Genomic DNA, 24226 nt, shown 5'->3' with positions numbered 1-24226 from the left:
CCCCCCACTCCTCCTTTACAATTGTAATATGTCATCATGCTGACATGCTCCTCCTCAATCTGTGAAATTTCAGGATAATCAAACACTTGTTGTAATTTCTCTGTACACAGCTGTACAAGTGTTACATAATCTCAGAACCAACAGGACAAACAGTTCTCATATTTATTTAATCATGATGTACAGCCAGAATCACTGAAAACATAGTATACAGGTCCAGCGAGTCTCTATCCTGACCAATGAAACAGTCTACATGGAGATAAAATCTTGAATGTAAATGTCCACTGCTAAATAACAAGTGTGGTGTGTAAAAACGATTTTGATTGGTTTGGCGTATCTGGGAAACATTTCTGTTAAAACCTTTGCAGCTGTAATACCACCTCGGAAAGTTTTATATAAACATGTGCATCACCATCAGACCCACAAAATATCTGTAGATAATCACTCTAAAAATATCATTACCAAATGTTGATCTATCTATCTTAAAACCTCTTGACTCTTGTCAAACTTACCCAGTTCATCTTAACATTACCAAATTGTTTTAAAAAGTTTTATTTTTATCAAAGTAATTCTTTTTATTTTGTAGATTTCGGGAAGAAATATTTTCTTACATTTAACAGAATTTAATAAAATAACCATTTTAATTAGTGGTCCGACCTGACAGGACACTGGAACTTCCCGCTAAGTTAACCAGACCTCTGGAGACTGGCAATTCTTGTATCAAGTTCTCCAGATAAATAAAGCATCAATCAGCGTTTTTTTACATTCAGTGATGATAAACCATTCTGAGTTTTTGTATATTCTGGTATACTGGAGCACAAATTCTGTAATCAGTTCTTGCAATGCCTATCACATAAATGTTGTGTATAAAATAAGCGTCTCTTGAGATATCTGTTTGGATGCTAAACATTGGCATTTTCTCCTGATTCTTCAAATAAATTTGTCAACAAGTCACTTGTGAAGATATCATTCCACTGAAAAAGGAGGTTCTAAATCAGTCACTACAGCAGCATGGCGGATAATTTCACAAAATGGTAGTAAAATAGGCAAAGAAATCTAATTTCAACCCAAAATATTTTCATATTCTGTTTCTAAGGAAACTTTGTTATCTGAACATCGACAAAGAAAAGTCCACAAAATGAAACTGATTTGAAATAGAAATTTTGAATATTTTCTGAACTATTTGAAATTGTCATTTGTTGGTACCCAACTTAAATCAAACTATCGTTCCAAAGGTATACCGATATAACTAATCTTTAGATTTCCGATTGACAGCAACCAAATTGTAATACTGTAAGCGCACTTATTTTAACACACTCAGATTTTAGTCCATCATCGAATTTTAACAGATCAGTGCATTGAATGAATTGGCGCACACACAAAATACGTAACAGAAAACAATATACAAGGACTTTGATTGGTGCAGTCATAACTAAGCACAATATTTAAAGTATGAAAAGTACTAAAATAAGTTGTACATTTACAGATGTCAATCTTTCGTTGAAACATATATATTACAAGAGGCCCATAAGGTCTGTATCACTCTTCTGATTTTATTTTTCATCTGACATTTCTGAAAATTACGGCCATCCTGGATATCAAACTGATTACAATATACTACACTTGGCCAGGGCAAAATGTCAAACATTTGTGACAATTTTGGTTGCAATTTTCTTGGTGGAACTATAGAAAGTTAAAGAAATATCTCTTGTCATTGAGGAAAAAAGATTGCCTGTATTGGATCTTAAATCAATCCAAAAATAGCCCCAACATTTGTTAATGTCTAGAATTACAGGAGGATTGTTCATACATAGTTTGGCAGAAACAGTTCAATTGCTCCCTTCAAGTCCAAAATCCTTATTAGAATGATGTGTTAAGTTTAAGTCTTTTACTCGTTCCCTGAGAGACAGAGAGGGGCAAAGAGTTTACATTAATATAGGGCTAAAACAACACCTTATCACTTCCACCCCTCATCAAACCTGACTCAGTTTCCACATTTTACCTCAAGATATTCAACCAATTCTAGAGCAGAAGAGATAGTGATTCCTCTATGAATAAACTCTATTTATGTATAATCATTATTTAAAACATATCTCAGTCCATGAAAGTCCATCATACCCAGTGGAAGCCTAGCTTACAGTGTAGTAAGATACCAGAGAGGGCCCCCGGTATCTCGGGGGAACCTGTTTATACCAGACCTGGATTATAGGCAATACTAGAGGCAGCCATTATGAATTCAAAATTACTCAATGAATATGCGAATGGAAACGAGATTCTTACTTGTATTTAAAGAAGCAGAATGGCTGATAAACAAAAAAAACAGATTCTGATGGTTTTCTTGGTGATTACTGTTCTATACCTGTACCGCGTTCGTGAATTTTGAATCAGTTTTCTAATCAAGTTCATCACAGAAGAATACAGAGGATATTACGTGTGCTAATGTGTTGGGGAGTTTTACAAACTAGAGCACGAAAAACAAGCACATTACATTAATAAATAAAGTATGTTTGGGGAGCTGATGAAAGCTCATCGCCACGCCATTTTAGAGCTCTTCTGGCAGTGCAGATACACCATGATATAACAACCCTCACCTTGGCAATCTGCCTCCGATACCGACTTTGAAGATAAAAAGTTAAGTCGGAGTTTCATACAATATTTTTTTCACATCTTAAACAGAAGCAAAGTCTGGTGCAAAACAACGGCTTTCTGTGTGTATTGGATGTCTACATAACTAGACAATAGGGTAAGGCAAGCATTTCCTCCATTTCTTAACAATTAAATGAAATCCCTGAACGTAACTGTCTGTATTTAATATTTTGGCAGATACTACCTTACAGAAAAATAAATGAAAACACAGAATTTTCTTTTCTCACACGAGACTACAAACTGAACTGTTGTCCATGTAACAGACTTGGCCAAGATAACTAGAACATGTATCCTTTTGTTCAATTTTAAATGGCCTCCATTGATTGACACTATCAGTCCTAAGTCAAAGGTGAGTCGAAAGAGGAAATCTGACAGACTGAGGTGTAATATTATTGAAGGATTTGTTGGTTTTATAACTGTGCAGTACTTACGCATCTTTTGTATGAACTTCGCAGTCAAAAATCGTGAAGTTGGTAGACACAAATTCCATGCCATTCATCAAGACGGACAACTGCATCACCACATGATCTACAACAAAACATTAATACAGGGTCAAAGACATGCTTACACATTTAATAATCACTTCAGCAACTTTATAAAAAAGGTCATCAAGGAATAGCGAGGTGATCAAATATTAACAAGGTCTCCAAGGAATGGCAAGGACCTCGAGAATTGATATGGTCCCCCAGGAATGGCGAGGACATCGAAATTTGATAAGGTCATCTAGGAATGGCAAGGTCATCAAAGGATTCTTGAGAAATGGCAGCCACCATCAAGGATATGCAAGGTCATCAAGGATTGACAAGGTCATTAGGTATTGACAAGGTCACCAAGGATTGACAAGGTCACAAAGGATTGACAAGGTCATTAGGGATTGACAAGGTCATCAAGTAATGGCAAGGTCACCATGATTGACAGTATTGAAAATATTGGCAGTAAACTTCATTGGAAAAGATAATAAAGAGACAAATATGGACAATAACATTAGTAACTAAATACTATTTTGATGTATGACATGTATATTTTACATGGAAAGTGAAAGTACAAACAAGGTCAGATAAAATGGTTAAGTGTGTTCAATACATCATCAGATAGATTGAAATACTGTGTAAATACCCACTACCACATAATGGAACCACATGTACATTTAAGCTGGCCGATTGAGGAAGAATGTTCCGGGCCTGTGTTAGTATGTTGATATAAAGGTATTAGTATGTTGATATAAAGGTAATAGTACACTTGGACAAGTGTTACACAAACCCTAGAACACATGATACCCGCCACATTGTTTGTATCACATATGACAGCTAGAAGATTGTGTAAATAATTGGGTATATGGTGTAATCTCTGAAATCTGACACTTTTGATAGCAGGTGATTACTAGGCAATGTGACTGGGCTGTCATAAGTCGGTCTCCATTCCACCCTACATCCTACTAAGATTGAAATAGCTTGTGTCTATTGCCGTTATGGTATATTAAGATGCTGAAATATAATCAGTTCTTTCAGCAAAATAACTGATTTTTTTTTGCTTTTTCTTGAATATTTGAAGTGGACAAACATGAGACCGATGATGAGAAAAAAAAGTACAAAGGAATCACGTTTTATTTAGTTTAGGTAATCGGAAAAAGACTTAAATTGAATTCAGGTAAATTTCACACTAATATCTTAGCCAGTTATTCAAATGACTAGATTTTAATTGTAGGTATCCCTGATAACCTAAACAAAGTAGGAAGGTAACCCTTAACCCTTTCACACCTACGTAGCTTTAGTAGACTCTACCATACTTTTATTTGGATGAGTCCTTTATGGTCTACAGTGGTGAATGGGTTAAATAATGTCAAAATGCATCACACACAAAATATGCTTGTGACAATATCATACAGTGAATGACCTTTCCGTGTCATTGTCACTCAACCTCATAATCTGACAATAGTAGTTACATTGACTTATCTCAATAACATCCAGTTTATACTGACGTGTCATCAATATTTAGTATTTCTATCTAGACATTTGCATGAAATCAATTATGAATAATATTTTCAATGCCTTGCCTTGTGACTCTTGGCGTGGCTGCCGTGAATTCATCGTAACACGAGACTGCCTTTCCAATATTTTTTATCTAGCATTCCAGCTAGATAGTGTCGTAGGCTATTATAGTGGTTTTATATGGTGTCCTGATTCACACTTTCCCGTGACAACACGGTCGGTGCGTATGTAACACTATCTTTTCCGATGAAGGAAAGGAAATAAAGAGTATTACACGGTGGTGTTATACCGGGATCCCAGGACAGCGGAGACGATAAGGTGTTAAACTACTAGCCCAAGCCCTGACAATGAATATAGAGGGCGCTAGTGGGGAAGGTGCCGTGTTGGGTCTCCGAGAGACTACCGAGTTACCAATGACAACGACCAGCATCACATTCTCAAAACGGAGATGCAAACAAAACATGATATCATTGCATACCCCATGATTTCTAAAAAAGATACGGATATTATTTTGTCACAGCAAATCCATTTCCTCTATTGTCGAAAGAAATAAAACAAGATTGCGTATTTTCCAGTACACTTTTATCCTGTCTAATTAATGTCATAAAATGTCATCTGCAAGTCCCTGTTAGACTATTACGGCACAAAATGTCAGAAGAGGAAGGGGACCAGCGTGTCCTTTATTATCATTCTAACCATGGACAAAAAAAGGAATTCTCCGGAGATACTGGTGACGTCTCTGTCTGTGTGGTAACCTATCGGAGACAAAATGAGGCACCCTAAACGGAGAGGAGGGGTCGATTTGTATTACATCATTAACCTGACTTCCATGCTTGGATCATCAGTGCTACAGAGTATCGGTCCTGAACAGTCATGCAGGCAGGACTCAATGACTGTTATTTAGTGGGGTCTCCGACATGATAATTACGGCACAAACGCCCCTGTGACAAAGAGGAGATGAGGCCATTAACTTGAAAGAAATCCAGCGTCCTGTTAAAAAGACCTGCCCAGCCAGAGGAGGAAATCTACCCATTAAAATGTATTGGCGACCACTACACTGAAGACATTCCAACTCTCATCACTTTCCATTCTTTTTGTTGCCACGTCCATTTGCAATTAGAAATGGCGCTGAATACAGAGAGCACCAGAACTGTAAGGGTGCACACCACACCAATGTCAGGGGTCGTGGGTTCAGGTGTAACATTGTACGAGTCATAAGTGCAGGGGTCATAGGTCGTAATAGGGACCAGGGATATCATAAAAGGCATCAGAATTGTCACACAACAGGTTTCAACTTGAAACTTCAGGTGATAGAGCAGAGTGGTATACTCCTAGTCGTGAGCTCTACTCTCCAGAGACTTCAAGACGATTAAGCTTTGACATCACAATTCACTGAGGAATCTTTCACACATGCCAAAATTAATAATCGATATATAAATACATCTTTTTTTATTCCTTAAATGACTGACGGGTGATCAGCAATTGTAGGCCTCATTTCCCTAACGGGCTGAGTCAGCCATCACTTGTCAGCTGGTCCTGGTAGTCCAAATCTCTGAAGGACAATATATCTAACATATCTGCCTAACTCTAGACCAGCCTGTCTATAACATTTCCACCAAACCATATCACTTTTGACCCCCTATACATTGTCCATATTTGCCCTGACTCGAGAAACATATCTGACCCGAGTTTATATTTGCCTAACTCTAGAATCAATTCAGACCCCAGTAGATTTGTTCATGTTTGCCTAACTATAGCATCACTTCTGATCTATTAGCCTAACTCTAGCATCAGCACCCTTTGTCTATACAACTTGATCATTTCTGACCTTACAACAATTGGACAATATATTTCTACTTTCACAGCCATGACTACAGTATCCATGTCCAGACACCTCCAATAACACATTCATTCTGACCCACGGTCACACTGTGATTCATCCTAACTTCTATCCATCAATGTTCCTCCCTCTATCAAATCTATATTGCATAATGGAGGCAGTGTAATACACATTAATATCAAGCTCCACCTAAAAGCTTATAACTTAACTGTAAAACTTCCCATCTTTTAAATGGACCTACTTATCTTTTCAAACTAATATTGCTTTTGCAGTAAATACCAGTCGAAAATAAAATGGTGTTTTTTTTCTAATCTAAAAACTTATCGGGACAATAAATAATGGAGAAATGATACAAAGATGTTGAGTCATCTCAATAAAAGTTTGAAATGGTCCATATTTTAGAAGGACATCCAGCATCCCTCCTTCCTCATCTTTCCCCACCCCTGTTGCTCTGCAGGTATATAGCCTAACATTGATCGACTGGTTTGACACATTAATATTCTAATGATGTATTATCAGCGAGTTACCAGGATCGGAGGACTGTCTGGCGCGACACTGTCATGCACATGCAACATGCGTAGTGCTAAATGCAGACCTCAATTATCATATTTTATGACAGAATCGACCACCTTTGATTACCAATCATCCCACATCAAAACCAATTCCAAAGATCTGTCAATTTAACGACTTTTGATGGCCCATGTTTGAGGACAGAAACCTAAGCATGACACAAGTTTTTAGTGATAAACCTTACTACAGCGATCATTAGTGTTATGGTTAAAGGGTCTCCCAGCTACACAATCACACCAAATTGGGCTTAGATAATTAACCATAAATAAAGAAATCTTTATGAGTTTTGACAATTCAAATGACATTCATTTCTTGTGTACAAGTTTATCACTTCTAGAACAAAAAAACGTTTCAAAAGGATCAGCTTCCATCACCTTGTAGCAATGAGTCTCATTAACGGATGGGACAGGACTCAATGAATATATGCAAAACAGCCTAATTAAATTTTCATGATTACCCTATCAAATCATACCCTTCATATTGCCCGAATAAATTGGATATAAATTATAAGTGAGCTTGACCCATGCATCCATCAATTACTCAGATAGAAATAAGGACCTCAGGTGACTAGCTTCAGCATGGGTGGTGTGTGGGGAAGTGATGGTTTGGGGTAATATTTTGGGATTGATGACCTTGTCGGACCTTGGGTGATGTGTGGTGCAGAGATGACCTTGCCTGACCTTGGTTGATGTGTGGGGCAGTGATGTTGGGTAATGAATAGATCAGTGATGACCTTGCCTGACCTTGGTTGATGTGTGGGGCAGTGATGTTGGGTAATGAATAGATCAGTGATGACCTTGCCTGACCTGGGATGAGGTCAGAGGATATGTGCTCATTATTATGATTCACTTTTGCCGTAACTTGGCTTTGATTACAATTTGAGAAAATGGTCAGATAGCCTGACAGATGACTGGTGTGATAATTATGGGATATAGACCGTAGAACTGACGTAAAAATAAACATGTATGCTATGTGATGGCCAGGATATTACACCTGATTAACTGCCTAGATTGTCATTACACCTGTTTTCTATGTTACCATACCAACAAAACATATCTCGTCATCTTCTATCTAAACTTTTGTACCATTTTTGATTGATTAATAGTAAACTGTTGGACAGGTGAGTAATCTATTGACAAAGGTATGAACAGCTCTAAGGTATGTTGGCTTCCCACGTCTGATTACAGGGTAGTTATCCTGATGTGTGTCATATTCGGGATGCGAGTAATTTGTTTACAGGTTCATGTCATATAAGGGTTCCCATGGTAACAATGTTACAAAACTTCATATCCTACTAGTTTTTATTTAATAATCTAAATCAGCACATGTTTCTTTCTCTTTTTTTCTTTCCTTCCTTTTATCGTTTGAATATTTGCTATTTAATATCTAATGAAGCTGGGACACCTGGAGAATAATACCACTATCAAATCCTGATTAATTTCCATGTCGCACTCAAACCTCCTAGTTTGAACAACATATAATCCGGAGTTATCTACCCACGATCTTATTGCCTTTTGTGAAAGCGTAGAGATTTTGATCACACTAGATTATAAAATCAGTCCAGTGAGGCTGGAGCACATTTAACACAGTAGATGGTTTAACAGATTCGGTGGCCCAGCCTGTGTCAAATGTCCTGCATTTCTACCTGACAAGTGGACTATATGGCCCACAACTCGTAGATGTGATCGCTGATAGTCCACCGCCCGATTCATATCTCAACACACACGCACACTGCCATAAAAGACTGTTTGATTTGAAGGTCACTGTAATGACCTTGTAGAGACTTTCCTAGGTATACACTGTTTCAAACTGGCGTATTGTTTAGTGGGACTTTTTTATGACATGTTGGTATGACAATAGACGTTCACACCTGTTGTGTGTAGTGTTACAATCTACACCACACAGCCTGCAGTTCTCATTGACACCACCCTGTTTCTACGGGAATCAAATAACTGTTACCAGCAGGAATCATGTAAATAGAATGGTTATAAAATTGATAACATTTAAAGTTATCTGTAAATATCATGAGGATTAAATAAATGAAACTATTTCATGGCAAGCCTACATCTTTAGTGTATACAGTGTTTATGATGGGTGTTTGTGAATCAGTATCACAGGGGGATCTTACACTCACAGGGGGGGGGGGGGGGGGGGGAGTCATAATACTACATAGCAGTTACAATAATACATAGTAGGTAGGTCAAAGGTCACACCTGTTACCGCAAGAAAATGAAATCTAATATCCCTGTTACAAAAGTGTTCTTCACTGCACTGAAATTCGACCTCCTCATACAAAAGAGTTCCATGGTAACAAGATTGATGGCAGTTTTGATCAGCCTATTTTAAAGTTTACAAGAGGTTGTGTATGGACGTAATAAATGGTGTGTGGATGGAAATCAATCATCCGGAAAACACTGCCGTTTTTTCCAGTACACCACTCTAGAGTCGATGATGTGTGAAATCTCCTAACATCACAAGTACATTTCACGTAAATAGCCCTATATTTCATCGCCATTGATCACCATTACAATGTGATTACCCTCTGACCTCAACACTTTTATTGCATATTTTCTACAATATTGTACAAATGTAAAACTTTGCATCACAGGCCACCAAATTAATTCTTCCAAACTTTAAAAAAAAAAATCATCAACATGAATATTTTTTTCCTCCTCGGGTCCTGCTGTTTAAACTTCTATATAATGGAAAATTAAAATTACATTAAACTAGATTACAATATTTATGCCCCAGCTTCTGCAGTGATGTAAACGCAAAATCTAAGTCTGTCATTTAAGTGGAAAATATAGGTCACTGTGATCTACTGGTCATATGATGGTGTAGTACTCCCCAGGGAGTACTAATCTGACATATCACTTTGAGGACTAAAAGACTAGCAATGTAAGAGAACAGAAAAATAGAGCGATGTGCAAATTCTACCTAAAGTGACTTTATTAGTGAAACAGAAAAAAATAGTTCACAGCAACACAACAACTTGCTATGGACATCAACACCTCTTTTCCACAGACACAAAGACTTTCTATGGACATCACCACCTCTTTCCTACAGACACAACGACTTGCTATGGACATCACCACCTCTTTCCCACAGACACAACGACTTGCTATGGACATCACCACCTCTTTCCTACAGACACAAAGACTTGCTATGGACATCACTACCTCTTTCCCACAGACACAACGATTTGCTATGGACATCACCACCTCTTTCCCACAGACACGACGACTTGCTATGGACATCACCACCTCTTTCCTACAGACACAACGACTTGCTATGGACATCACCACCTCTTTCCCACAGACACAACAACTTGCTATGGACATCACCACCTCTTTCCCACAGACACAAAGACTTGCTATGGACATCACCACTTCTTTCCCACAGACACAACGACTTGCTATGGACATCACCACTTCTTTCCCACAGACACAACGACTTGCTATGGACACCACCACCTCTTTCCCACAGTCACAACAACTTGCTATGGACATCACCACCTCTTTCCCACAGACACGACGACTTGCTATGGACATCACCACCTCTTTCCCACGGTCACAACAACTTGCTATGGACATCCCCATCTCTTTCCTACAGACACGACGACTTGCTATGGACATCACCACCTCTTTCCCACAGACACAACGACTTGCTATGGACATCACCACCTCTTTCCCACGGTCACAACAACTTGCTATGGACATCCCCATCTCTTTCCTACAGACACGACGACTTGCTATGGACATCACCACCTCTTTCCCACAGACACAACGACTTGCTTTTGATGTCATTTGATAAGAAACAAGATTCTTTTTCCACAGGAATATAAAACCTTATTTATGACCTGGTTTTTAAGAAAATTTAACAAATGAAGTTGATGGGGATTTAAATAAAAAGTCTAAATCACCCAAACAAAGAACTTCCAGCATCACACCAATAAATCAAATAATTTGTACTTTGTATTTTTTCTTCTGAGACACTTAAGAACATCCAAAGGGAAAAGTGAAATGAAGATTGAAAAGGAAGTTGTAAAATTCAGCAATAAATATCTGAAACTGCTCTGATGAACCTTACACCCCTCTTTTCTATAGCATGGCTCTAGGTAATAACAAGACGAGGATGGTTCCATTGGTTACAGGAGGGGTGGTCAATTTGGTTCTCTAGGAATTGTGTCTGCTATCGAACACCACATTGCCATCAAAGCCACACACTATATAGTTTCATGAAGTCTCAGTCACGGTCAAATATCAGCTCATCCAGTTCGTAAACCCACATCAGTCTTTTTTTTTTTTAAACGAAAAGTTGGATATATTCAATTTTATTATGAGCAAGAATATCTTAAAAACTTCCTTATAAGGCCTTTGAATTACCTTGACTATGCTAGGTGGAAATGAGATTTGCTGTAGAATGGTGGTGTGTTATAGACATATTTCTTGTATCAAGACTTTACTTGCTCAGGTGCGAAATGCTAGTTGTATTTGTCTTGGAAATTTACCTGCTCCAGATGGAAATTCTGGTACACTGTAAGCGGGCGGAGTGTTACAAGTGATCACGTTGGTTGTATGGGTCAGGTTGGCATCAGTCAACACCTTGGTATTCCCTTTGACAAAGGCACACTTAAAATTCCCGTTGAACATCGGTAGATTAGAAATGTTCAAGGTCAGCTGAAAAATACAAGAAAACAATTCATCTTTAAAAGGTAAAATGAATGAAAATCAACAAAAAGTCATTTTAGTTTTAGAACATAGCAGACGAAAAAATAACAGAACAGTGTTTTAAGATTTTTGATAGCTATCTTTTTTTGCTTATGTGTACACAAACTTGAGAAAAAAAATCGAACGATTTAAGAAACATTAAATAAATGCGATAACAGAAAATCTCGGGAAGTTAAGAATTTTATTTATTTCTCTTGGGAAATGATAACGGTTGCACCCAAGCTTTCTAAACCATTTCAGATTGATTGAGAGTAGTTTAACAGTCCCACTAAACTTGTTTGTATTGGACAGAACGGCTCCGGCCTATCTTTTTATTGTTCTACATTCATACACTGTCTGAATGTTAAGTGTGCTTAATCACAGTTTTCCTGAAACAACTTTACGAAAAGTTCCTTCATCTGCTGATAAACTTGGGGATATGATTTACAAATCAATTTGGTGTTGCTATCACGTTGAATTGATGTACATTCTTGCTGAAAATCTCTCCTCTGTTTTGCCCATTCTTTTTTCAACTTGTCAGCTCTGCGGAACTATAACACTGATTTCAAACAAAAAATCCATAGCGGCTTGCGGGTCCTAGAATACGAATCTCAACATTCTCCTTCCTCTGGGACCAATTTCTGGCTTTTATGATGGCCGTGTATGCCATTCTGGATACTACGTAATCTTGGCGTATGATTCTGGTTTCCATATCTAAATCGTTTAAGTAAATTAAAAATACATGTAGTAAGTTATTCTTTGTTCGCCTGTGGTGTTTTGTTTAGGCGAGATCTATACGTTTGTCCAATAAAATCATGATCCATCCAATTCCATCTGTGTGTCTAACCATCAGCTCTCTGGATCGCGCTCCTGTTTAATCTGTAGTGGTAGCTACGGTGGTGGTACTGTGGGGCGTGAAGGCACAGCCATTAGAAACATCATGTCACCTATTGTACTCGGTTCCTGGGAGAGCGCTCCAAACAGATTCACAAACAAACAACTGCAGGAAGACAAGATAGAAAGATTTGATGTGAAGCGATACACCGATGGTGGTCGGCTCTCTCCGGGCACTGTCCACTTAACCCACACAGAAATCTGCCTCACCATTGTGTTTGATCTGTAACTGTGATCAATAACACTATAGATGACATCTCACTGTATCATTGACCAGTGTTACACTACAATATATACAAAGATATGCCAGGACAAAATCTCCTTCAATGTTACACTAACTCACAGCATTGCTCCGATACCTTCGGGAAACCTGTCACAAGTCCTTCAGTAATACACGGTTCGACACCCAATCAACACTTTGATTTAAATTGTTTTCAACATTAGACCACTGGAAATGTGCAGAAACGATAATGACTTGAACCGCTCTTCAGTCGGTCTTTTAAAATGAAATACTATCTTATTTCAAATGGATTACATGATGTCACATTCAAACATCAAAGATCACTTTTTATATTCAGGTTAAATCCTTTAAGACAAATACAGAGGACCTTTCCCTAGACCCTGACTGTTTTAGTTCCCCTAGACCCTGACTGTTTTAGTTCCCCTAGACCCTGACTGTTTTAGTTCCCCTAGACCCTGACTGTTTTAGTTCCCCTAGACCCTGTCTGTTTTAGTTCCCCTAGACCCTGTCTGTTTTAGTTCCACTCTTAGCCTATGGCATGGTACAACAATGTAGACCAAAAGGTGAATATGTCCCTATTCTCCTGTGCTATGCCCACTCCAGACCTAACTGTATATAATATGTGTCCCCATCTTGGATAATATGCCTACAATGTTCTCCAACTTATATGTAGTAAGTCCACAAGACTTTTTATTAAAAGTTCACATGTCCGCTTCTCTTGTGCAATGCCAATATCTTACCTAAATGTACATATTTTCCCTTCCACCGGGACATCCCACACCAGACCTATAAGTACATTTAACCCCTATTCTCTAGTACAATGCCCACACCATACCTAAAAGTACATTTAACCCCCATTCTCTAGTACAATGCCCACACCAGACCTATAAGTACATTTAACCCCTATTTTCTAGTACAGTGCCCACACCAGACTTATAAGTACATTTAACCCCCATTCTCTAGCGCAATGCCCACACCAGACCTAAAAGTATACATGTCCCTGTTCTCTGGTGTGATGCCCATAAGATGCCCATAAGATGCCCATGCAGACAGCCACCAGTAGTTACAGGACCACTAACTGGCAGTCATAAAGTTGGCTGATCCTAATGATCATGCAGAGCCACCAACTTCTCCCCTATCCCTTGCCGCCCCACCATCACCAGGTACATCATTGCTGTCCCTAAACAACAATTTGTGCATATTTACTCCAGTTCCAGTTCTCTCCTGTGACCCTATTTCTAGCGCTTACCAATGACTTTCCGCTGTAAACTCGTCATGTTTATATGACTTGCAGTGCTAATCCACTTTGTTGTATTGTTGTGCTCATTAGACCCTCTTAACCCTATTGGACTATTCAAGGAAAACCTAATTGGTTACGAATCAGCTACAAGATTTACTCTTGTTGTTCCTGTAAGTATGAAACTTATCCCTATACCAACTAACATGCACAACTTAAGCCATGCACTTGTATGACCTTCCTATCACATGACAGTACAATTCTGTGTTCCACGTTTTTATGATCTTGAGGAACACACACACACAGCATTGAGATGCTATGATACACATCTACTGTTACACTTTATATACAAACAAACATCTTGTGAGCATTACAGGTTTTCCGTATTATTGTTTGATGCAGGTATCCAATTAACTCTCCTCGGCAGGTTTCACAGTTAAATAGACTGATACACAACAGGGAAGAGATATCTAAATTATCTCAGACAATTCTGTCTATTAACTTCCTGTAGATACTGACAAAGTCCCTATAATAGTTTCCTAATAGTTTACTGGTTATTGCAATAGTTAAATTGTTATCTCACTGTTATACTTAAATGGTTATTGTAATAGTTAAATTGTTATCTCACTGTTATACTGTAATAGTTAAATTATTATCTCACTGTTATACTTAAATGGTTATTGTAATAGTTAAATTGTTATCTCACTGTTATACTTAAATGGTTATTGAAATAGTTAAATTGTTATCTCACTGTTATACTTAAATGGTTATTGTAATAGTTAAATTATTATCTCACTGTTATACTGTAATAGTTAAATTGTTATTTCACTGTTATACTTAAATGGTTGCAATAGTTAAATTGTTATCTCACTGTTATACTTCAATGGTTATTGAAATAGTTAAATTGTTATCTCACTGTTATAACTGGTAACTCAGCGTAATAGTTAACTGGTAACTCAGTGTAATAGTTAACTGGTAACTCAGAGTAACAGTTTATCTGGTAACTCAGTGTAATAGTTAACTGGTAACTCACTGTAATAGTTAACTGGTAACTCAGTGTAACAGTTTATCTGGTAACTAAGTGTAATAGTTAACTGGTAACTCAGTGTAATAGTTAACTGTTAACTCAGTGTAATAGTTAACTGGTAACTCAGTGTAATAGTTAACTGTTAACTCAGTGTAATAGTTAACTGGTAACTCAGTGTAACAGTATATCTGGTAACTCAGTGTAATAGTTAACTGGTAACTCACTGTAATAGTTAACTGGTAACTCACTGTAATAGTTAACTGTTAACTCAGTGTAATAGTTAACTGGTAACTCAGTGTAACAGTATATCTGGTAACTCAGTGTAATAGTTAACTGGTAACTCACTGTAATAGTTAACTGGTAACTCAGTGTAATAGTTAACTGGAAACTCACTGTAATAGTTAACTGGTAACTCAGTGTAACAGTTTATCTGGGAACTCAGTGTAATAGTTAACTGGTAACTCAGTGTAATAGTTAACTGGTAACTCAGTGTAATAGTTAACTGGTAACTCACTGTAATAGTTAACTGGTAACTCAGTGTAATAGTTTACTGATTACTCACTGTAACAGTTAACATGTGACTTAGTGTAATAATTAACTGGTTACTCAGTGTAATAGTTTCTGGTACAACGTAGCTCAATGTAATATTTCACCAAATTACTCATTACAATATTTTTTTGGTATCTGATTTTTACAGTGAATACGTCATTAATTGGCAATGGAGTAAGGCTGCTATAAAGTACAATTGTACACTAACCCTACTCCGCTTCCGCTCAGCTTCATCTGGTCTCTAGATGCCAATCTATTTTTTTTTTAATTGATATTTGTTTTAATCCTGTCCTTATTACGTAATTAAGTTTGACAACAGCATAAACATAAAATAATTCTACTTTTAATTAACTTTTGTGTATGCCCTCGATACTAATCTAAAACAGCATATTGTAAATTCACTGTTCCCACAGAACGGGCAATTAATTCTCATTTGATTACAATAAAATGCATTTAGGTATAAGACATATCTCCCTTGGTAACATATATACCTCATAAATTATATGCCCGAGGTACCAATAAAAAATACATCTATATTGATATGTGGTTCGGATAGAGATTTCTTCTGGATGTTACACAGTCTTGTTAAAGTAAGACTAACACAGGTAGAGTAAGCACCCAAATAAATCCTTCTTGATGTAAAATTATTGTTTATGGTGTTTTTCTTTTTCTTTGTTTTACCTTTTTCAAAAGTGGTTCAGCACAGAACCACAATTACCATGCTTGCACATTTAATGACAACGATTATTTTTTTTTACATGATGTGTCCATTGTCTGCAAGTAGATATTGATTTTTGAATTAAAAGTGAAGATTAAGATGCAATTTAAGTTGATGAAAAGCAAAACAGTGGCAAAGATGTATTATTAAAATGAATTATTTCAATAAAAATTGAACCTAATTGCTTAGGATTGCAAGCGCAGCAGAGAAAAGATAGTGCTGGGTGCTAGTCTTACAAAGAGACTGTAGACGAGGACTAGTAATTTAACAAGATTAGGATCATGATGGTTCATTGGGTTGAGAACTTTCGGCCTTGCCCTTTAACGAAAAGTAATTAATGTTACATTGATTAAAGAAACAATTACAGAATGAAGACATTTCTTCAAATACGTAGATAGAGAAAGCAGGGATTTGCATTTCGTTGAGGCAGAAACTATACAACATTTCAGGTGGGTGTTTGCTTGATAGAAACTACAAGAGATTTAAGGTGGATGTTCACTTGATAGAAACTACAAGAGATTTAAGGTGGATGTTTGCTTGATAGAAACTACAAGAGATTTAAGGTGGATGTTTGGTTGGTAGAAATTACCAACAGATTTAAGACAATTGTTTGAAGAAGAAAAAAGTCTGATACAGGAGGTTTATGACAAGAATTCAAAGGTCGATGCCAAAATTTCCAGACTCGTAATTTATAGTATACATCTAAAACTTGGAGGCCTCAGAATAGAGACTACACGATGAAAGAGCCTCCAATATTTGTTATCATTTTACAGAAATCTAATCCGCTTACTACGAAAGTAATTAATTCCCTGAGGTAGGCACCAGCTTGACAGAAAACCGTAAGAAATAAAAAAAAAAAGTCAATATGTGACTGCAGCAGTTTGTTCTTAGTGTCAGAGAGGTATCAAACATGACAGGTGCTATCCTTCTTATCACAACAATACCACCGTTTACATAGACTACACCTGTAAGATGTCGAAAACAAGACAGTGACCACTCAATACAGACAATGGTATGTTTTATACGAAAGGTCGGCCAGTACGCCCTGGTCAACAGGGGACACTGCCATCATCTTTGTTGTCCTAAATATTCATTTCCAATAGCAGAGAAATCGTAATCTCCTTGTTTACTGTCCTGCTCCACAGAGAATTATTGATATTCACGCTGTAATATGTGCTACTTTCATAAAGCATCCCCTACGCATAAGAGATGACAGCCGTACGCAGGGAAACTTGATCGACACACAGACAAAATTTAGGAAAATGTAGACTTTTTTACCATTACAAAAGACAATTTCCCCTGTTTATTATCGCTTCATGTGGTTTTGCAAATGAATGGCCATCAATTGTGGTTGAATGCTACTAATTTGAAATAGAAATTGTGACAGATTGAATACGAATGTGTGTTTACTTCCAAATGAACAGGTCCTTATGGCCAGTGTGACAGATTACCATACAGCAACAATAGACCCCGGCCACACCATGGTCAACCACCTATGATGGAGTGAAGCCAATTCTCTTGTCCAAGCTGATCGACATACCGGTCAGAGGTGTCTGCCCATCAAGAGCAGTACAACTTTCACTGGAACAATCATGATGTACCTTGTCATGGCTTATAGGGAAGGCTTTCTAAATATCCACAGGAAATGTTTGCGATGTCACTGAACCTAGAACATTGATTTAATCCACTTCCTGCCTTGTCTATGAAGGTTAATACTTATTTAATTTGCTGTGATCACTCGACATCCTCTACAAAATCCTCTTTTTCAAATTAACTTGCGTTCCACCCAACTAGGTCATGGCATCCTAACAAATGTGTTCTTGATGACTAATTGATGTATCTTATCCATCTACATTGTAGGTCACAGTGACCTTATTTCTTAGTGGCAATTTTTTGTTTGGTCACTTTTTTTTTATGATAGTGATAGTTCGATTCACGTGTCTGATCCCATCTAGGTCGCAGTGACCTTATTTATCCTGTGTTGACCTACTTACTCTGGTTGTCTTTGTGTTGTCCTTCTGTATCTTGTCTGGTAACACGTGGGTAATGTTTGGACATGTCTGACCGCTATACTCCAGCCAGTGAAGGTCATGGTCGTGGTTCTTACACTCCGACACAACACTACACCTGTGAAACAACAAACAACAGAATTATTAACATTTTGTCACTAACACTGAAATATTGATCTTCTGTATTACATTGGGATATATGTACAATATGTAAGATTTACAGGAAATACACAGCGCAAGTAATATTGTTCTTCTGTACTTTTTTATCCTTTATTTTTTTATCTAAAATAGGCAAGATTTGTAAAGTATATGAAATTGAATTTTTATTTATCCTGTGCATAGACCATTGACAGAGAGTTTTATTGTGGATCCTAAGATAAGAGTGATAGGTGTGGACAGAGAAATATTGCTCAGTGGGGAAGTCTTGGCCAACTAGGGAATGGATGGGAGTTCAATTCCTCCTTCCGTCAATGTAGTGTTAATTATCACCTAGTACCCATTATAGCTGACAGTCATGTTGTCATGGGCAACGAAAATTCAGTAGATCTAATGGAGACTAGACTTAGCACCTGTTACCTCCTAGACATTAATTGATTGTGTCACACAAAGAAGATGGTCTCAGGTGTGTCCATTACCATCAGCATGACTTGTGTGTCCTTTTAACAGCATGACTAGTTCATCAAACTGGACACACCATCTAAGAACCACTAACTGTTTTACCACCTAGCAACCATGTTACTCTCCTATCACCTGGCAAGAATGCACCTCTTCTATCACCTATTTCTTTCTGTTACAATTATAGCCACCATAATTGTACCATTCAGGCTTTTGATGTTCAATTAGTTACACATATTATTTTAATTAACTTAAACTTAACCAAAACAAAACTTTTATCAAAACTTTCTTGTAATAGCAATGCAATGATGTTATCACAACAAAATAAGGATTTTGAACATTAACAGAAGAAAATAAAGACAGCTGCCCCCATCTACCACTCCTATTTTTTTCTAATATGAGCATCATCTCCGGATAACTTGCCCCCTCCCATTCCCCCAGAAAATACATCCTCTAGGCAAAATGCCTTTAACAATGTATGTATTGAATTTCAAACTTACAGAAACTAAGTATTACAGGTAAAAGGAAAAGCTGTATAACTCCAGCGAATGTCAACCAAGGATATCATTCCTAATTATAGATGTCAATAATTGTATGCATACACAAGCAATTACCCAAAATAGATGACAAGCATTTTTTTGACCTGGAGTGTAAAAACATTTGTCTGTACACACTGAAGGTCAAAATACCAAATCCTATTAATGACTTGGTGAGCTCTTGGAAACATTTCCATGACCTGGAATAAGCAACGTCAATCTTCCCTGAAATCCATTACACCATCAAGCATTTCATCGACCAAGACCACTGTACATTTACTGATATGGAGAGCAGGTTTGTACATCCAGACCCCCAAAACCTCTTTTATAGACGCCAAAACATGTTTATTATTTCCAGTAAGTAGAATTGAAAATGATAACCCTGAAAAGGGAGTGACAACCCATTTGAATATGTCGGCACCAGTAAGACGCGACATTTCTAGTACCTCCAACCTTTCAGACAGATAAAGATTTCAACCTGAAAACCCATAATTTTAACAATAGAAGATTTGGCGGGTTTGTGCTGTGGGCCTCAACACTGGGAGATCTGTTACTAGCCTCATGAGTTTTATTCCGAGTCAATTACAGTCTTTTTTTTTATGTTGGCGACTTATTCGGCGACCAAAATAATTGCCACTGGGAGACCTGATCTACTTTTACCATTCCGGAAAATAATCAACAAATATAGACTCTTGGTGTATCTGTCTGAATATAGCAACACATAAAACAGGATCACGTCAATAACCATAAGTAGCGTGGTCACCCGGTACACGCCATCATGCAAGACGGTCGGAGAATCTGTTTTTCAGTACTTTTTATAAAATGTTACATTTCTGAGATAAAAATATTCTTGCTGAACCAAAAGACTCCTGAGAGAAATCTTTTTATGTACCTAACACAGAACCTTGAAAATGAATACAGGGATCTGTTATGAGGAAAACATGTGTAAACAGCATGTATGGTTACCTTTTACATAGCGCATGTTTTCTTGTACAGCGCCAAATTATCCATACATTGCGTGTCTATAAAGATTACCTGTTGATAAGGATTTCGGCGTTAAGATTAATAGTCTACAACTATTTCAATGTAAAGAATGTCAATACACAATGTTTTCAGTGGAAAAATTACCAGTTTACAAATATCTCTTAGAGTAACATTTGCCTGTCTACAGATATTTCGGAGGAACGATTGCCTGTCTACAAAGACCTCGGAGTAACGATTGCCTGTCTACAAATATCTCAAAGAGTACTGATTGTCTGTCTACAAAGACCTCGGAGTAACAATTGCCTGTCTACAAATATCTCAAAGAGTACTGATTGTCTGTCTACAAAGACCTCGGAGTAATGATTGCCTGTTTACAAATATCTCAGAGGAACGATTGCCTGTCTACAAAGACCTCAGAGTAACGATTGCCTGTCTACAGATATCTCGGAGGAAAGATTGCCTGTCTACAAAGACCTCAGAGTAACGATTGCCTGTCTACAGATATCTCAAGAGTACTGATTGTCTGTCTACAAAGACCTCGGAGTAACGATTGCCTGTCTACAAATATCTCAGAGCAACGATTACTTGCTCACAGTGATAATGATGGACAATATACTTATATAAGATAGAATATTGCCCATCAAAAGAACAAGTTAACAGAGTTGTCGGTATAAAAGTGCACAACAAAATATTCCCATTAGATAACTGATTAATAACAATAAACCAACTGCGATATGTCTCCATCTATTTGATAATATACCACATCAAATTTAACTCAAACTGCTCTCCCCATGAGAAAGCATAGCACTGTTCAGTTTCCTACAGTGGGCTCTCTGTCAATGTGGCCAAGAAGTTTTCTGTTTCAGGTAGCACTTTCACAGCCAGCCATTCTCTATATTTAAATCGACTGAAGCGTCAAGAATATTAATATATTTCCATTCTATAGCAATCTTAATAATACCTGGTTTCCCTAGAGATCATCAGAAAATGTATATTTCCTTTCCTACTCCATTATTCTTCCCGTTTCTGGAACACCTAATGCCTTTGAGTATATCAACATGGGAATGCAGGAAAATAACTCATATTTGCAAAACTGAATCTTCGTGGGTTTTTTTTGTCTTATTCTAAATATCTAAAAGTGGTTTTCCCTGCAGCCTTATTACTCAAAGGCTACAAAAAGCCAGTACTGCACGTATAGTATTGTCTACCAGATCAGTTAACAGATAAAGACTAGGAGATTCAGTGATCCCCTGTGAAGTAACGTCCATCTATAGCCTCCTTGCCATAACTTAGAGGAAACAGATCTAGTCCTAAATTCGCTGATGACAGATAGAGCTATGTATCTTCTTCACATTGCCACAAAATTTAATTTGAGAATTTGGAAGCTGTCCATATTTTGAGTCCCCAAGGAAATGTTTCACTGCTTACTCGGCTTTGTTATTATTTGCATGCCAACAAGGCACCAAGATACAGACGGGGTGTAACTCATGTCAAGCCAGGCCAACTCCCCGGTCTCTGTGTAAGTATATGGGGCAACACTGTGTCCCTCTCCACCCTCGCCTTCATATATATACAGGGCCTCCCTCTCCACCCTGGTTCTACATTTGTATACAGGGCCTCCCCCTCTCCACCCTAGTTCTATATTTGTATACAAGGCCTGCCTCTCCACCCTAGTTCTACATTTGTATACAGGGCCTCCCTCTCCACCAAGCTAAAATGAAAAATTTGTGAAGAGTTTCATAAATTTCATATGAAATGAAAACGAGTGCGAGATCCTTTTTATAACATTATCAAGATAATGGCATTTATTAGTGTAAAACGACGATTTTCATTCAACCTTGAAATGTAAAAAGCCCCCATTTTGACTCCAGTGCGAAAGTCTGTGACGTCATCTACTTGTCCTAGGCGTGACGTCACAATTGAAACAATTGAAACTTGCAACCAATCACAGGGCTTATAGGTCATATTACATAGGTTAATACGCGAAAAATATGACATGGGTATATTTACTGGATAACACAATACGTTATGTGATATAAATGTATTCAGTATTTCAGTATAACAATATATTTTAACATCAATGCAGTATTTGTTTGTAGTGTTACGGCATCTGTTGACAACTACCATACAACAATGAAGGTTTATTTATCTATTAGCATCTGTTGACAACTACCATACAACAATGAAGGTTTATTTATCTGTTATCATCTGTTGACAACTACCATACAACAATGAAGGTTTATCTATCTATTATCACTTAAGATTGTTTCCTTAAGGAAAAGACGGCCCCATCACGAGGTTGGTATTTAAAGGAAACAGCTGACTGTAAGGAGAAGACGGACCCATCACGAGGTTGGTATTTAAAGGAAACAGCTGACTGTAAGGAGAAGACGGCCCCACTATGAGGTTGGTATTAAGGAGACAGCTTACTGGCACTACCAATACACGGTATGAATATGGATGCGGATCACCGTCAGATAAGGCTGATCCAAAGCTCCTAGTGGGACCAAAAACAGCCCTACTTGGAACGGCCATTGCCCAATGGTGTCATAACTACACAGTGTTTTCCCTCTGACAGGGTCTAACTAGACGGTGCACTTCTGATGAAGGCGTAGGATGTATGGCGTTTCATTGCTGTTACATGCACTTTTACACAATTCGACCATGACAACGTCGCGCTGGGTATAACTGCTTTAATCTAAGTTTACGTTGACTATAGTTTCGACACATGAGGTGTGTCGTCATCAGATGTCATGGTCATCTTTTCCTATTGATTACTCTTCTATTTATGGCCGGACTGGTGTGTTCCTTGTGGAATCTGTCCACGGGGTAACACAGCACTCCGCTGGACTCTTTACAAGGACGTTGATCTCCCACTCCCCGTATTTTTTTACACATTTAGTTTTTAAACATTCAGGAAGGGATATATAGTATATATTGCTCCGATTAATTATCATACAAAAATTGTATAATACAAACGGTACAAAACACATTCAAAGGGTTCCTATGGGTTTTGGATTGGGAGGGGACACCTGAATCAGTAACATATATATTTGTTTTTACTTTGTAATAGAAAGAGGACACTGCTAGAAGAGTTCTTACTGAATTATACATACAGACACTGCACACTATTTGCCAAACATGATTCCAACAATTGGTAGATTTAAAAAATAGACATTCTCTTTATCAATTGATCTGACTTCGAATTCTCCAGGCATGATCAAATTATTGAAATATCTCGGAGAGAAAAAAGAAATTGTGGAGAATTTGTTTTATCATTTATTGGTATTATCACAATACAAGCTGCATTATGAGTAATGGTGGAGTGTTTCAGGAGGAGGTTTCCCACACCAGATCTTATCTGTATACACTGCCTGTCCCAGTCCTAACCGTGTCCTAACAGTCAATCGCAGCCTACATCAAAAATTCATTTCCATAAATTCCGTTCTCCACTAAAGAGACTGGTGTTATCACAAATATTAAATGGGAAATAGATTTGAAAGGCACAAAACATGTTTTGATATGGAATCTTTCTATCATTTTTACCCACTAACATCTTCATTTCCGTTTAAATCGTTTCATCTTTTTTTGCATATTATACAAAGGCATACATAAGATATAGATAATTATTCTAAAATATGAATATTTAATAGATAAACCTGACCC

The 24226-nt window shown here is 37.5% G+C and overlaps 1 protein-coding gene across 1 annotated transcript in view; it reads right to left on the bottom strand.

Annotated features, from left to right (window-relative positions):
- Positions 1 to 24226, bottom strand: part of LOC110446689 (plexin-A4-like) — a 194997-nt gene that overhangs the window by 41663 nt on the left and 129108 nt on the right. The window contains 3 exon segments of the mRNA XM_021491966.1: positions 3075 to 3171; positions 11552 to 11720; positions 18411 to 18543. Coding sequence (XP_021347641.1) covers positions 3075 to 3171; positions 11552 to 11720; positions 18411 to 18543 — 399 coding nt within the window.

This window comes from Mizuhopecten yessoensis, unplaced genomic scaffold, assembly GCF_002113885.1.
Source record: "Mizuhopecten yessoensis strain PY_sf001 unplaced genomic scaffold, ASM211388v2 scaffold2929, whole genome shotgun sequence".
Taxonomy (NCBI): domain Eukaryota; kingdom Metazoa; phylum Mollusca; class Bivalvia; order Pectinida; family Pectinidae; genus Mizuhopecten; species Mizuhopecten yessoensis.
The sequence above is the reverse complement of the archived record's forward strand: the minus strand, read 5'-3'. Positions and strand labels throughout refer to the sequence as shown.